The following is an 18,007-nucleotide window of genomic DNA, read 5'->3' as shown; positions in this document are numbered from 1 at the left end:
TGTTTCATAAAAATGAAAATAACCAATTTTTGACAATATAATGTAATTGGATAGATAAAAAATCTACTCACCAGGTGGCAGCAGGAGAACACACATATAAAAAAGTGCTTTATGTATGCAAGCTTTCTGTGCCAATGGCTCCTTCTGCTGACACAAGGGTTGAAAGGGAAGGAAGAGGTATTCTCATCCTGTCCGGTACGACTCCCCTGACCCATGGTCCTGGGTGACTTTTCCAAACTCTACCCCTTCTCATTCACCCCTCTTCCTTCCCTTTCAACCCTCCAGCCGGAAGAGGGAGCCACGAGCTCCAAATGCTTGCAAGTGTAAAATCTTTTTTTATATGTGTATTCTCGTGCTGCTGCTTTGTTTGTATTTTTTTTTTTGGGTAGTCACTGCACTTCAAGGTAAATAGTTTCCTTCCAAAAGTCAAATTTATTCTGACTGTTGCATGAATCAAAACCTTTCCTCGAGAAAGCAAGGGTTTCTTACTGCTTTAACTATGCTATAGAGAGATCACATTGTGTGCTTGTGCTTTTTGAAAATGAGATGTACGTAGAAACTTCAGTCAGTGGAATGATATGGAGCGCCAAGGTAAGTGGGTTTAAGTGGAGGTCCATTACCACACTATCTGGGCACCAGCAAGATGTAGCTACATTTCTTACCCACTCAACCTTAACACAGAGGTAAAGGCATTGGCCAAGAAATGTTTAATTCATTGTTTTCATATTTTATGCTTGCAGGTAATAAATGTTTCCACACTGTTTGCATGTGGTGCGCGGTGTCAGAATAGACACATAATATGACTGAGCAAACTGACTCGCACATTACCACTCAACCAGAGATTGGTTGTGGTACGGTTAGAAAATGACATTGAGCACTTTAGCAGTAGCTGGGAAGTGCACACAGGAGCGCATGAATGGCTCTCGATGAAATTCGCCCTCATTGTGAGTCAACTTGACCACCACTATGCCGCAGAAGTACAAGATGTGATTACTGCACCATCTCAAGAGATTCATACAAAAGGCTCACATTGGATTAATCCAAAGAGTCGCAGCATCGCACAGGAAGCGAATCCATCATGTGCTGACACAAGAAGACATATGCAATTGCAAGCGGTCAGCAATATTAGCATCATTTGTGGAGCAAGGTATATACAGTTACTGTTCCTGACAATCTACTACAAACACTGTGGAGCAGCAGGCTGCCATCACAAGTCAAAGCGATCATGGGGTCACAAATGGAAATGTTGTTGGGCACCGTAATGGAGCTCGCCAATCAAATTCAAGAGGCCATTGCACTTCCACAGGTTAATACAGTGGCAGAGCCGGGCACTAGAACAACAGTGACAGCAACAGTTGAGTGCAAATAGTTTGACTCATTGGCAGCACACAGTTCAGTACGATGCTATCGCAAAGGTTTAGGGAAAGGGGTAGAGTTTGGAAAAGTGACCCAGAACCTCGGGTCAGGGGAGACTTATAGGATGGAATGAGAAGCAAAGTCTTTCCTTCTCATCCCAACCAGTAAGTCCCCCCTGACTCGGGGTTCTGAGACTCTTTTTCCAAACTCTACCCTCCTTCCTAAACTCCTCCAGTCCTTTTCCTTCACCCCTTTTCCTTCCCCTTCAACCCTTCTGCCAGAAGAAGGAGCCACTGGCTCCAAAGCTGGCATATGTTAAACACTTTTTTATATGTGTGTCCTCCTGCTGTCACCTGGTGAGTAGATTTTTTATCTATCCATTACATTATATTGTCAAAAATTGACTATTTTCATTGTTACAAAACAATACAAAGCACTAAACACTTCCTCAATTACAGTTGTGCTTTGAAAGGTAGAGGATGTTATCACCGAAGATAAAAACAAGCTGATCGTCAATCAATGCTGTGTCATCGAGCATGGAACAATCTATGTGCTGGTAACACCATAGATTCAGTGAACAAGTACAAAAATGTACAGCACCATGTTCATACTCAAATGAAAGCAGTAGTCAGTAGTAGGCAGACCCGACTGCCCCACAAAGTTATGGTGCCTGTTCATTAGTGACACAAGGTCCCAGCCAGATGTATCTGACAGAGACCAGCTCAGATTTAAACATCCTACCAAGAACTTCAGTGCACAGCTGTAGACTGCCTATGGCATTCCGTTTATCTGTCGCTAATAACTCATCCACTTCAACACATGGAACACCATGGATCAAGTTGAATTTGTGACTGCACCACCCGTTCAACTGAGACTTCACTGTCACCAACATTACGGAGCCGATTATAAGAGCCGACCTGCTGGCACATTACTGGACTGATGACAGCAGGCCTTCAACACAATACATCAGTGCACAGTGTTCAGCTGATTCAGGCATCTGTAGTGAAGTATGCCTCTCTTCTAAGACAGTTTCCAACTTTGAGCAGACCTCCATGCACACCTACACATGTATCATATAATACGGTGCATAGAACTGAAACTACAGATGGTCCTCTGGTATCTTGTAGATCCATGCATTTGGCACCTGATCATTTGGCCATCGCAGAATTTGACAAGATGCTTAAAAAAGGAATAATCTGACCATCATGTAGCCCATAGTTACCTGCACTGCACCTCATCCTGAAGAAACGAAGATGCTGGCATCCATGCACTCAACTCCAGAACTATACCTGATCACTTTCTCATGCAGATGTTGCGGGCCTACAATTACATGCTGCATGGCACAACAGTACTCAGTGTTTTGGACTGTGCCCAATTATACAAGCAAATATCCATGGTGGAGGAAGACATTCCCAAGACCGTGATGATTACCCCATTTGGGCGTGTTGAAAGCAGATTTATGATGTTTGGAATACAAAATGCTGCCCAAACCTGGTAAAGGTTTATCAGTTCCACTCTGCAAGGACAGTATGTGAGAAAAGTGCAAATTGTGTTTCACATGTTCGATGTTTTTGGAATCCATGCTACTTAAAACGGAGGGTCATCCTGTTCAAGGTATAAAGGATATTACACAGTAGTTTTGTTGATCACTTCTACTATCCTTCTTGTAAACGGATGTGACCTGTGGTTTTTTCCAAGAACTGGATATGTTCTTTTGTTCAAGGGTCTACAATAGATTATAGTTAGAAGAGGGGAAAATGCAGTACAGAATTTGACAATGATTCCATTGGGCCCTGGAGCTTTATTCAGTTTTAACAATTTCAGATGGTTCTCAACACCACTGACACTAATATTTATTTCATTCATCTTTTCAGTGGTATGAGAATTAAATTTGAGCAATTCTCCTGGGTTTTCCTTTGTAAAGTAACGTTTGAAAATGGAGTTTTAAGTATTTCAGCTTTTTCTATGCTTTCCTCAATTGCAGTTCCTGTCTGATTCAGTAGGGACTGGAGACAAACTTTGGTTCCACTAAAAGCCTTTACATATGAGCAGAATTTCTATGGGTTTTGTGAAATATTATTTGACAATATTCTGCTACAGTAGTTACTTGAAGCCATCACGCACTGCTTGACAGCCAAACGCATTTCATTCAGCACCTCTCTATCTGTACCCCTATGCTTTGTTTCACACAAATTATGCAGTAATTTCTGTCTTTTTATAAATTTCTTTACAGTGATTGTATACCATGAAGTTTCCTTCCCATTATTAACTGTACTCCTGGGTGTACATCTGTACAGTGCATAATCAATTATTCTTTTATACTTGGACCATAGTTCCTCTTTTTGTTTCTGCCCTGCACTGGAAGTTTCACGTTCTTCACTGAGATATGACACTGCTGACTTTTTATTACTTTACTGCAGTTAATATCTCTCTGCTTGTTTTAGTTGTCCTTGGTACTTAAGTAATCACTGTTGCCACAAACGAGTGTAGTTACTGATACCAGTTTCGATTCTGACATCCTCAAAGACGTCAGGCCCATTTGTTGCCATTACATCCAATACACTGTAGTTCCAACATGAGTGGGGTTCCTAACTATCTGTTCTAGGTAGTTTTCTGAGAAGGCATTTAGTAATGCTTCACAGGATGCCTTGTTGTTGTTGTGGACTTCAGTGCAGAGACTGGTTTGATGCAGCACTCCATGCTACTCTATCCTGTGCAAGTTTATTCATTTCCAAGTAACTACTGCAACCTACATACTTCTGAATCTGGTTAGTGTATTCATCTCTTAGTCTCCCTCTACAGATTTTACCCTCCACACTGCCCTCCAATACTAATTTCGTCATCCCTCGATGCCACAGAAACATGTCCTACCAACCGATCCTTTCTTCTAGTCAAGTTGTGCCACAAATTCCTCTTCTCCCCAATTCTATTCAGTACCTCCTCATTAGTTACATGATCTACCCATCTTATCTTCAGCATTCTTCTGTAGCACCACATTTTAAAAGCTTCTATTCTCTCCTTGTCTAACTAGTTACTGTCCATGTTTCACTTCCATACATGGCTACACTCCATACAAATACTTTCAGAAAAAACTTTCTGACACATAAATCTATACTCAATGTTAAAAAAATTCTCCTCTTCAAAAATGCTTTCTTTGCCATTGCCAGTCTGCATTTTGTATCCTCTCTACTTTGACCATCATAGTTCTTTTGCTCCCCAAAAAGGAAAACTCATCTACTAATCCAAATCTAATTCCCTCAGCATCACCTGATTTAATTCGACTACATTCCATTATCCTCATTTTGCTTTTGTTGATGTTCATCTCATATCCTTCTTTAAAGATAATGTCAATTCCGTTCAACTGCTCTTCCAGGTCCTGTGCTGTCTGTGACAGAATTACAATGTCATCGGCAAATTGCAAAGTTTTTATTTCTTCTCCATGGATTTTAATTCCTACTCTGAATTTTTCTTTTGTTTCCTTTACTGCTTGCTGAATATACAGATTGAATAACATCGGGGATAGGCTACAACCCTGCCTCATTCCCTTCTCAATCAGTTCTTCCCTTTCATACCCCTTAACTCTTATGACTGCCATCTGGTTTCTGTACAAATTGTAGATAGCCTTTCACTCCCTGTATTTGACTCCTGAAACCTTCAGAATTTGATAGAGAGTATTCCAATCAACATTGTCAAAAGTCTACAAATGCTAGAACATAGGTTTGCCTTTCCTTAATCCATCTTCTAACATAAGTCCGCTGCTCGTGGTCTCGCGGTAGCGTTCTCGCTTCCCGAGCACGGGGTTCCGGGTTCGATTCCCGGCGGGGTCAGGGATTTTTCCTGCCTCGAGATGACTGGGTGTTGTGTCGTGTTTGTCATCATCATTCATCCCCATCACGGTCGGAGGAAGGCAATGGCAAACCACCTCCACTAGGACCTTGCCTAGTAAAGCGGTGCGGGCCTCCCGCATTGTTCCCCTACGCTCTGTAAAGATGCATGGGACTTCATTTCATTCAACGTAAGTCATAGGGTCAGTACTGCCTCACGTGTTCCAACATTTCTACAGAACCCAAACTGATCCTCTACCAGTATTTCCAGTTGTGTGTAAACAATTTGTGATAGTATTTTGCAACCGTGACTTATTAAACTGATAGTTCGGTAATTTTCACACTTGTCAACATCTGTTTTCTTTGGAATTGGAATTATTATATTCTTCTTGAAGTCTGAGGGTACTTCACCTGTCCCATACATCTTGCTCACCAGATGGTAGAGTTTTGTCAGGGCTGGCTCTCCCAAGGCTATCAGTAGTTACAATGGAACGTTTTCTACTACTGAGGCTTTGTTTCAGCTTAGGTCTTTCAGTGCTCTGTCAAACTTTTCATACAGTATCATATCTCCCATTTCATCTTCATCTATGTCCTCTTCCATTTCCATAATACCGCCCTCAAGTACACTGCCCTTGTATAGACCGTCTAGATACTCCTTCCACCTTTTTGCTTTCCTTTCTTTGCTTAGAACTGGTTTTCCATCTGAGCTCTCTTTTCTCTAATGGTCTCTTTAATTTTCCTGTAGGCAGTATCTATCATATCCCTAGTGATAACACCCTAATGAAACTGTAATCTGGAGACGAATCTGGTGGGCTATAGGAGGACCCAATTATCATTTTATGCCAATTGCTGATTCTGAATCTTGCCCAAATAGTGTCTCTGCAGCTTCAGTTTCTATCTCAGTCGATTTGAGTTTATTGTCTGTTGTGACAAATACACCACCTCCAGTTCCCATTTGCCTATCCTTTCAATATGCACTTACATCCCCCCCCCCCCCCCCCAAATCTAACTGCTACAAATATCAGGTTTCAACCAGCTTTCTGCAACTAGTATTATGTGAGCTCCACTGCTTTTCAGGAGCACTTCAAACTCTCGCACTTTGTTGCAAATGCTTTGGCAATTTACCATTAGGATTTTAATACTCTCATTTGTGGCAGGCATTTCTTTCGGCCTTCCACTGACGTTTTTGTGTTTCCTAAAGCTATCACAGCTAATATAAAAAAAAATCCTTGTATCCACCCTATACACAGTCAGCTACGTAAGTAGGAGCCTCTGATGTGTGGTGTACACCTGATCCATTTAGGGGGACTCTACAGTTCTCAACTCTATGGCACAGCTTATCTTGTCACAGAACCTTTGAAGTCTCTGGTTCAGTCCTTCCATTTCACATAGAAAATGTCTCCAGTTCTCAACTCTATGGCACAGCTTACCTTGTCACAGAACCTTTGATGTCTCTGGTTCAGTCCTTCCATTTCACATATAGAAAATGTGGGGATGGCAAGCCAGACTGAGTTTTATTGACAGAAAACTTAGAAGATGCAACTGATCTACTAAAGCCTACACTACATTTGTTCATGCTCTGCTGGAGTATCCATACCCGACAGAACTGACAGAGGACATCGATAACATTCAAATAACGGCAACTCATTTTGTATTATTATGAAGTACAGGTGAGAGTGTCATGGATATGAGACACAAGTTGGGATGGCAATCACTAAAATAAAGGTGTTTTTCACAGCGGCAAGATCTTTTCATGAAATTTCAATTGCCAACTTTCTCCTCCAAGTGCAAAAATATTTTCTTGACATCAACTACATAGGTAGAAATTATCATCATAATAAAATACGAGAAATCAGAGCTCATAAAGAAAATTTTAACTGTTGGTTTTCCTGCATGCTGTTTTGAGAGTGGAATGGTAGAAAAATACCGTATTTACTCGAATCCAAGCTGCACTTTTTTTCTGGTTTTTGTAATCCCAAAAACCGATTGCGCCTTAGAATCGAGTGCAAAGTAAGCAGAAGTTCTGAAAAATGTTGGTAGGTGCTGCCACAACTAACTTCTGCCATCGAATATATGTAGCTGGCCAGGGTGGCCGAGCGCTTCTAGGCGCTACAATCTGGAACCGCGATCGCTACGGTCGCAGGTTCGAATCCTGCATCGGGCATGGATGTGTGTGATGTCCTTAGGTTAGTTAGGTTTAAGTAGTTCTAAGTTCTAGGGGACTGGTGACCTTAGAAGTTAAGTCCCACAGTCCTCAGAGCCATTTGAATCATTTTGAATATATGTAGCACTACACAGGCATGCTTTGCAGGCACAAAAATCAATACTGGCCCAAAACCTCTGCGTCAGTAAATAAATTAAAAGAAAAGGTAGAAGAATGTAAACATTATGCCATGTATTCCTTCATGTTTGCTGCTATCTCATTTGAATCCTGTCTGCCTAATAAACTACGAAACTAGATTGCGACAACAGCAAACACGGAAGAATATACATATCATGTCATGTTTATATTTGTATTATTCTTATGCTGAATAGTGATACCGTAGGAAATAAAGCACGGCAACTGACTAGATTTTTAAATCTAAGGTGACTCTAATTTCTGTGCAGAATGTAATGTACTAAAGAGGCGTTTGCAAAGATTTTCAAACGGAGAAAAATTTTTGCTAAACTCTCGTTCCCAACATCTTCTATCATACGCAGTCTATTATTTGGTTCTTGTTGATCATTATCAAAGAAAGTAGCAGTGTAAGTAACAACAAATAGCAGTCTCTTGCCATTGTTTCGCTTATGAGACAATGCCTCTCTTTTTGTTTTTATTGTAAGCCGCGGTAGCGCGCACAAAAGCAAGCCATGCCGTGAGCGGCAACAGATCGTAAACACTCATTATCAGAATGCGACAAACAATGCATGACACATTAAAATAATGCAGTTTCAGCTTAGAGTAACGTAAACACCTATAACAAAGAAAACAGCACTTATCAGATCAATGCAAAATAAGCAATCGATTCACGAAGCACGTGAAAAAGGAAGGGTACCCGTACAAATAAGGACGGAGCACCTAGACACATAGCAATGGCTACTTGGTAAAGCTTAACTGTCAAGCTTATGACTCGAACCAAATCACTGTAGCTGTGTCTTCATCCATTTGACCTAAATTGTGTCTCATGTTACAATGGACCAACTCTGTTTTGATTTGGAGGTGCGGTCTAAAACTTTTCTCCCCCCTTGAATTTCGAGTCTCAAATTTCAGGTGCGGCTTAGATTCAGGAAAAATTTTTTTCCTTGATTTCGAGTCTCATTTTTCAGGTGCGGTTTAGATTCGAGTGCGGCTTAGATTAGAGTAAATACGGTAGCCTGACAGTGGTTCAATGAACCCTCTGCCATACACTTAAGTGTGATTTCTAGAGTAGTCATGAAGATGCAGACATAGCTGTAATTTGTTCATGGGACGTGCTCTGAACTGTAGCAATATACTGCTCAGCAACCTTGTTAGAAAGCTTGGTCACTGCTGTTCTATAACTGTTGATCACATTCAAAATTAAAGGAGTAATTTGTTTTACTGTTTACTGCACAATGAAAAAAATGACTGTCCAGTCTATCTTCAGTTCATCTTGCTTGTACTAGTCCAACTGCCAACAAAAATTAACAAGTTAGACCAGCAGCCATAGTGGGATTAAATATTACATGTTTACACAGTTATTGGAATTAAAAGTGACACATAGTGTGACTGAGATAGTTTGCTGCAGACTAAAATGATTATGATACACATATTTGTGCAAACGACTATGTTCACTTCAACTAAGTGTCAAAGGGAACCATTTATGTACACTTGGAATTACGCTATCTGTCAGCAATGTTCCTGAGGAACAGTGCATCAACTCATAACATCAGCACTATCAACAGTAAATGTAAAATCAGACATGGATTTCATAAAATCTGAGACATTTCTCATGAAGTGAAGACTGTATAAAATGGCAGTTAGGGAAGAGGATTCAGATTAGAATATGACTACTGTCTCTTCACAAATAAGATATGTTTTAAATTTTAATAAAGTATTGATAATAATACATATATCAGAAGGATGAAGGTCTCATGCATTTTGAACCACAGCAGTGCAAAGTATAATTAAAAAGAAATACATGTAATAATGAGACTTTGTACCTCCAGTCAACTTCTGGAGGCTCGTTTCAAGTTTTTCAAGTTCTGAAAACTTTGTAGCACCATCAGCATCAGCAAAAAGTATAACAGCTCCTCGGGAGCTTAGAACACCCTGAAAATAAAGACAAAGAAAACTCATAATGTGAGCAAAAGCACACATACACTATCAAAAACAGATAAAGTGGTTGAACTTAATTTAACAGTAAAAATTCATGTACTGCATTAAAAGAAAATGTACTTGAGAAAACAATAAAATGGCAAATGAGCCACCCACTTTGGGGATGCTGCAAACTAGTTGTGGAACAGAACAGGTTATGTTAACTAACTGAGCATTACCTGGATTTAAGTAACTGACTGTTACAAAACCTATATATGCAAAAGAAACAGGATAGAAATATCAGTATTGACTAAAGTAAGTTTTTGACAGGACAGTAATACGAGGGCCGTTCAGAAAGTAACCTCCAGTTGATTTAAAAAAATACACCAACTTAAATAAAAATATTTTAATATATACATCATACAACTACATCTTTGCACTATTTTTCTACATAGTCTCCATAGTGATTGAGGCACTTATCGTATCTCTTCACAAGCTTTGAAATTCCTTCTGCATAAAAATCACCCGCTTGTGCCTGGAGCCAGCCTGTGACCGCATCTTTGAGCTCTTCGTCGTCATCAAACCGCTGTGACCCGAGCCATTTCTTCAAATGCATGAAGAGGTGATAATCACTTGGCGCCAGGTCTGGGCTGTAAGGTGGATGGTTGATAACGTCCCACTTGAAGGACTCAAGAAGGGCCGTTGTTCTGCGAGCAGAGTGAGGACGGGCGTTATCGTGCAAAAAAACGATACCGGAAGTCAGCATACCACGGCGTTTGTTCTGTATAGCCCGTCGTAACTTTTTTATTGTTTCACAGTACACGTCTTGATTAATGGTCGTACCACGTTCCATGAATTCAACCAACAACACCCCTTTGGCATCCCAAAACACCGTTGCCATCAGTTTTCTGGCAGAAAAATCTTGCGAGGCTTTTCTTGGTTTGGTAGGCGAATTTGAATGTGCCCACATCTTTGATTGTTCTTTTGTCTCAGGGTTCACGTACTTAATCCAGGTTTCGTCACCGCTCATGATTCTGTTTAACAATGGTTCTCCTTCGTCCTCATAACGTGACAGAAAGTCTAATGCAGAGGCCATTCTTTGAGTTTTGTGGTGGTCGGTAAGAATTTTGGGCACCCATCGTGCACAGAACTTACGGTAACCCAATCTTGCTGTCACTATCTCGTACAAGAGAGTCTTAGAAATCTGTGCAAAACCAGTAGACAACTCCGACATTGAGAAACGTCGATTTTCACGAACTTTTGCATCAACTGTCTGAACGAGTTCGTCAGTCACCAGTGATGGTCTACCACTCCTCTCTTCATCATGAACGTTTTCTCATCCACTTTTAAATAAATGTACCCATTCACGGACAACTCCTTCACTCATAACTCTTGGTCCGTACACGGCACAAAGCTCACGATGAATAGCTGCTGCAGAATATCCTTTGGCTGTAAAAAACCTTATGACAGCACGCACTTCACATTTGGCGGGGTTTTCTATTGCAGCACACATTTCAAACTGCCACAAAAACTAAACTAGCGCAGGTACGACGTTCACTCGACCACGGCTTGATGCCGACTGACCTGTTGAGTGCGTTAACGCACAGATGGCGTCGCTACTCCCCCCACAACCCGCACTGTGACCAATCGGAGGTTACTTTCTGAACCGCCCTCGTAGATAATGCAGCATCTTATCACATCAATCATAAAACAACTGCACAACTCCCAGTGCCCACAGATTAGGCCCAGTATACATTTCAACACATGTTTCTACACTGCAGTAAAATCACAGTAAGCGTATTGTGTAGGCAGCTAGCTCACAGTAGGCCATAAACATGACAAAAAGTGTGAATGAATAGACCTTCTTGCAATGAATATGTTGTGACACAACATGAATATTTGTGCCAGGCAAGGAAAATAGGGGAATCGGAAAAAATGCAATTGTAGTAGAAGAATTCTGTGAACACAACAATGACAAATGACTTCAGGTAAATTACACAGAAAAGTCTCGCAGGAGTCAAGGAAATGAGGCAAGTACAGTACATCACAAATAGAAAACCACAGTACGGCTGTCTCTGTATTTTACAGTGACTGTATAGTCCAATGCAATGTTCCTTCGGACACGCATTTACTAGTAACATTCAAACATTTGCACTGGACCAGCACTCAAATCCAGATTTCCCACTTTACACAAGCAATCACCATAACTTCCCTTGCCATCTGAGTACACCTCTAGGACCGACCCAAACTTCCATATGTCCTGGTGTCTTACATTCCATAATGCTAACATACAAATTGCCTGATTCCTGTTGAGGGAGAGACATTGTTTTGCTCATCAGATTTCCTTGCTTTGGTATAAAATACAGCAGCACAGTGTCTGTATAGTCCAATGTAATGTTCCTTCGGACATACATACATGACACTGCTGACGATTGACAGCCACATTAAATTATGAAATGTGAAATTGTGAATGTGATTGTACAACGGCTATATGATTTATAATAACTTTTGAAAATTTGTGCTGGACCATGATTCGGACCCAGATTTCTGACTTTAAGCAAGCTGTCACCTTAAACGCCTCGGCCACCAAGCATGCATTGAGGACAAACACAAACTTTCATATCTCCTAGTGTCTTACATCCCATAGTATTCATAAACAAATTGTATGTTTCACACACAGTGAGGGACATTGTTTGACTTGGCAGATTGCCTTCCTTTGGCATAAAATACAGTAGGGCTGTGTCTGTATAGTTCAATGCAATGTTAAATCTTATGATTTGTGAGTGAGCACTATGGGACATTCCTTCAGAAACAACATGTTTAGAAATTTTCCTATGAAGTTTCATCACAGACCTAAGAAAAAAACTGGGAGTCTGGACAAGGGCCTTATGCTTCTGAATGTTGCAAGAACTGTGCTAGCCTCTTCCTCCCGAAATAACTACTGCAAGTTAAATTCTTCTGAATTTGCTTACTGTATTCATCTCACTGATGTCTGTGAACGTTGTTCTCCATAGGTCACTTCTCTTGACACAATGCTTGATCATCGTCAAACATGCACAACTCAGTAACATACACTCTATTCTAGCATAAAATTCCAGAAAGTGTCCCAGTCAAATAATAACAGTGAAGTAATCTCTGTGGATGAACACAACCACTGGCCTCTACTTGCCTACTTTATTTCCCACCCAAATGCTTTACATAGGTTCCATATCAGCACAAACAAATCAGTGTTGCAGGGCTTCTCAAACTGGGACTCATATAGTAATCCGGAAAAAAATGTTTTGTGACTCTTAATCTTATCCTTCACTTTCACAACAGTGTTCATATAGTTTGTTGCATAGTAAAAAATGATCAACTGCAACCACTCACCGCTTACAACCATTGGTTTCAGTTTTTCGTATTTTATTGCAATCATTCATAGCTGTCACTAATAATAGATTTAGGTCATCTGTTGCCTCTACTTTGACCAATGTGTAACTACTGAAGTGTAGGGAACTCCTGTCAGGTTCCCACAATCACACCCAAGAACTAGCTGTGTTGCTGAATGAGTGGGCATGGATAGTAAAAGTTTATGATCTGTTGTGTTGAGAGATCCACCAAACTTCTCAGTTTGAGTGACAGTGTTTATCTGTTTAGTGTAAAACTGATAGAATATTGTATAAAGTAATCCAGTGTTTCTACTATGCTTTGGCATACAAGGTCAGAAACAAGCAGGTAGATTTTGTCAAGTTAGGGGCTGGCATTGTTTCTCGACACACATAATTCAAAATAGCATAGCAATGGATAAGTAGTTACATCTTTCAAAGACCAAGTCACCACATAATAATGAGACCACAGATCCTGCAGCAACAGGACCTTTCAGCTATGACAGGTAAGTGCAGAGAGAGAGAATTGTAGACATGCATGTAAAAAAGCAAAACTACAGTAAAATATTTCAGCAATATGGATTTGCTTTCATTTCTGCAAATACTGAAGAATGAAATATGTAACCAATTTAGAAAGAATGCTTAGCAATTGAAAGTCAGGAACTTACATAATTAGAAAGTCACCCACTTATGAAACTTGCTTCCTAATCCAAAAGACCTGCACAGTTTTTAATGACTATTGGAATCATCTTATACAGAAAAAGAATTACTGAATCCCACACATTGATCAATGGGAAACAGTTAAGAGCATCCTATGAAGCCTATAACTTACCTGCAAAGATTAAGAAATCATACAATTTAGGCAAGATCATGTGTTACCAGCCAGTGGCAGTAAGAATGAATAGAATTATTCTGAGCCAAAAATTTGTATCACAGATGCACGCACTGTGCGCTCTCTCTCTCTCTCTCTCTCTCTCTCTCTCTCTCTCTCTCACACACACACACACACACACCATCGTACTACACATTCAGAAATTATTCTTTGGAGTAGAAGAAGTTGTCAAGCAGATAGTTTGTACTTGAAATTAATTTTATTCTCTATTAAAATCTTTACTTCAATGGACAGGTGGTCAAAGATTTTTATGGCTGAAACCTCACTTCTTTCTGCGCCATACTAAACCTGAGTTATGGATAGTGTAAATCATTTCTCCTACCAGTATTACATTTATGAAAGTTACTGTTGTTTCAAAACTATGACTGATTGTTGGCAACAAACAATGTAAGGGACATAGTGTACTGTGACGCTGTTGTCACTATGCTCAGCTGGTTGAAGAGCTGTCTACAAAATGTTCTAGGGTGGATACGTGCAGAAAACATTGTTCTTTCCTCAATGACAGGTTAGCCCTGGAATATGATGCCATAAGACAGTTGATGTGGCCTTAAGTCCAAAAACTGGTTTGATGCAGTACTCCATGTTACTCTATCCTGTGCTGGCCTCTTCCTCCCCAAATAACTACTGCAAGTTAAATTCTTCTGAATTTGCTTACTGTATTCATCTCCCGATCTCCCTCTACAATTTTTACCCCCACAATTTCCTCCAATACTAAAGTGGTGTTCCCTCTATGTCTCATAAAGTGACCTATCAACCGATCCCTTCTTCTAGTCATGTTGTGCACAAATTTCTGTTCTCCCTAATTCTACTCAGTACCTCATCATTATTTACGTGATCTACCCACCCAATCTTCAGCATTCTTCTGTAGAACCACATTTCAAAAGTTTCTATTCTCTTCTTGTCTAAACTGTTTATTGTCCATATTTTACTTTCACACATGGCTACACTACATAAAGATACTTTCAGAAAAGACTTCCTGACACTTAAATCTATATCCAATGTTAAGAGAGTTCTCTTCTTCAGAAACACTTTTCGTCATTGTCAGTCCATATTTTATATCTTCTCTGATTCATCCACCATCAGTTACTTTGCTGCCCAAATAACAAAACTGACCTGCTTCTTTTAGTGTCTCATTTCCCAACCTAATTCCCTCACATTGCCTGATTTAATTCTACTACATTCCATTACCCTTGTTTTGCTTTTGCTGACATTCATCTTATATCCTCCTTTCAAGACACTGTTCATTCTGTCTAACTGCTCTTCCAAGTCCTTTGCTGTCTCTGACAGAATTAAATCGTTATCAGCAAACTTCAAAGTTTTTATTTCTTCTCCCTAAACTTTAATTCCTACTACAAATTTTTCTTTTGTTTCCTTTCCTGCTTGCTCAGTGAACAGACTGAATAACATCGGTCATAGGCTACAACCCCATCCCACCCCCTTCTCAACCACTGCTTCCCTTTCATGACCCTTGACTCTTATAACTGCAGTCTGGTTTTTGTAAACATTGTAAATAGCCTTTGCTCTCTGTATTTTACCCCTGCTACCTTCAAGATTTAAAAGAAGAGTATTCCAGTCAACAATGTCAAAACTTTCTCCGAGTATGCAAATGCTATAAATGTAGGTTTGCCTTCCTTAATTTATCTTCTATGAGAAGTCATAGGTTCAGTAGTGCCTCATGTGTCCAAAATGATCTTCCCCATGGTCAGCTTCTACCACTGTCTCTATTCTTCTGTAAAGAATTTGTGTTAGTATGTTGCAACCACAACTTATTAAACTGATAATTCGGTAATATTCACTCCTATCAGCACATACTTTCTTTGGAACTTTTTATTTATTTACTTGTGTCCACAACCTAACATACATGTATAGCCGATGTTTCCTTGTCAGATGAGTCTCATTTCAAATTATACTGAGAAGACGGACGTGTACGGGTATAGAGACAAACCTCATGAATCCATTAACTCTGCATGTCAGCAGTGGACTGTTCAAGCTGGTGGAGGCTCTGTAATGGTGTGGGCATATGCAATTGGAGTGATATGGGACCCCTGATGCATCTAGATATGATTCAGACAGGTGACATGTGCGTAAGCATCCTGTCTGATCACCTGCATCCATTCATGCCCATTGTGCATTCCGATGGACTTGGGCATTTCCAGAAGGACAATATGACAACCCACACGTTCAGAATTGTTACACAGTAGCTCCAGGAACACTCTTCTGAGTTTAAACACTTCCGCTGGCTACCAAACTCAACAAACATGAACATTATTGAGCACATCTGGGATGCCTTGCAACGTGCTGGTCAGAAGAGATCTCCACCCCCTCATACTCTTACAGATTTATGGACAACCCTGTGGAATTCAGGGTGTTAATTCCCTCCAGCACTACTTCAGACATTAGTCAAGTCCATGCCATGTCGTGATGCAGCAGCACTGTGTGCTCACGGGGGCCCTGCACGGTATTAGGTAGGTGTACAAGTTTCTTTGGTTCTTCAGTGTATGTTGCTTATCATGCACTGCATTAGTATTTCATTTAAAAATGTAAGAACTGCTGACTATGTTGACTTTCTAGCTCTGGACCAATCTTGTGAGTCCTTTATGAGTCAAAATTGTCTATAATTAGCAATTTCACATTTTGGTTGGTTGGTTTGTCTGGGGGAGGCCAGTAAACAGTGAGGTCACTGGCCCCAATGGATTAGGGAAAGATGAGAAACGAAATGAGCCATGCCCTCGCAAAGGAACCATCCCTGCATTTGCCTGAAGCGGTTTAGTGAAATCATGCAAAACATAAATCAGGATGGCCAGCTGCGGTTTTGGACCATTGTCCTCCCGCACGCGAGCCCAGTGCGCTAACCACTTCACGATGCGCTGTCCCCGCCTCACTGATGAGTTTTATTATTTGCGTAGTTCGGGTCTGTCTTAATGTTGACTAAATTCGTCGAGTGAAAGAGGGGACGGCGCAGCTGATGAAGAAAATGTCGCCTATGGCGATCATTCAACAGTAACTGATGCTGTCTAACTGCTTCTCGTAATATCTCTTATTCAGAACTACTTTTTTACAATAGTTACAGCGATTTATTTCTGATACCTATGTACAGTCAGCTCTTGAGGTACCGCCTACTGCGTTACCGGCCATTAAATTACTTCTTCCTACTTTCGCTGTTATACACAAAGTTCCTCATTATACATTCTTCATTTCTTTCCTCCGAAGTCCAACAACCGCCTCGGAGTATCCCGCCACCGCGACTCTGGACCTCCATGGAGCGATGTCATCAGCCTCACTGTGTTTGCTCCATGGCGGCCCGCTACTTGCCATGTCAACAAAAGTCCGCGCCGGTTGCTGGCTCGGTGTTTGAATTATCTGCACATATAAAAACCAAATACTTCCGCAGTATTTATGCACATAACTAACAAATCCTAACCCGCAACTCAATTTTATCATTTAATTAGAATTTGTGCAAGGCCAGGGGCGATAGATGGTGCATGCAACAGACCACTTGTCGTCTGTTACACCACAACAACCTTGCTTGGTTTCATCTTTTGCACCCTTCTTATACAGAGGTGTTACTTTGTCAGTATTACTCTATTTGGATATACACTTTCTCGAATGATGATTTACTATGTCTACTAGTGGTGCCACAAGAAATGTTATACAAGTTGTGATGATAGTATCTGTTCTTACCAGCACCCAATAAATATTTATTAGGTAATCTCTTTAAAATTTTACAGTTCCTTGGGTGTTGCTGGATGCATGAATAATGTATTTGCATGAATTTTTTGATCTGATTGTACACTCTTATTGAATGGCTGTTTTTTTGTGGCGAGTTTTTATCAAATGCTGTGCTATGTTGGAGAAATAATGGTTGAAAGCACTAGCCACTGTTATTAATAATGATGTCTGTAGTACTGTCATTAACTGGCCCTGCACCTATTTCTCTTCTTATAACTTGCCAGGTTGCTGCAGTTTTATTCTTGAAATTACACATTAATTTGTTATTTTCTCGTTTTTTTGCTTTTGAAAACACTTGTTTTAATATTCATTTGTATCTTCGGAAGTAGGTAATAAAGTCAGGACTAGTATTTTGCTTGGAATATTCACAAAACTCCCTCCTATTTTGGCATGATATCAAGAGAGGAACCAGCATTTAAAAAAAAGAAATGTACTATACCTGGATTATATGTTTTTAAGTAAATGAGCATACCAGGGACCATTTTGGTGTTTTTAGGAGTAAGTGAGAAATACATTGGAAATTATCATTTTCTGTTAAATGGAGAAAAAAATTCAATGAATATATGTATGAAGTGGAACACAACTG

The 18,007-nt window shown here is 40.2% G+C and overlaps 1 protein-coding gene across 1 annotated transcript in view; it reads right to left on the bottom strand.

Annotated features, from left to right (window-relative positions):
• Positions 1-18,007, bottom strand: part of LOC126251952 (dolichyl-phosphate beta-glucosyltransferase) — a 118,791-nt gene that overhangs the window by 38,396 nt on the left and 62,388 nt on the right. The window contains exon 4 of the mRNA XM_049952718.1: positions 9,342-9,450. Coding sequence (XP_049808675.1) covers positions 9,342-9,450 — 109 coding nt within the window. The remainder of the gene's footprint in view (positions 1-9,341; positions 9,451-18,007) is intronic.

This window comes from Schistocerca nitens, chromosome 4 (assembly GCF_023898315.1).
Source record: "Schistocerca nitens isolate TAMUIC-IGC-003100 chromosome 4, iqSchNite1.1, whole genome shotgun sequence".
NCBI classification, from domain to species: domain Eukaryota; kingdom Metazoa; phylum Arthropoda; class Insecta; order Orthoptera; family Acrididae; genus Schistocerca; species Schistocerca nitens.
Note: the sequence above shows the minus strand (reverse complement) of the source record. Positions and strands in the feature narration are given on the sequence as shown.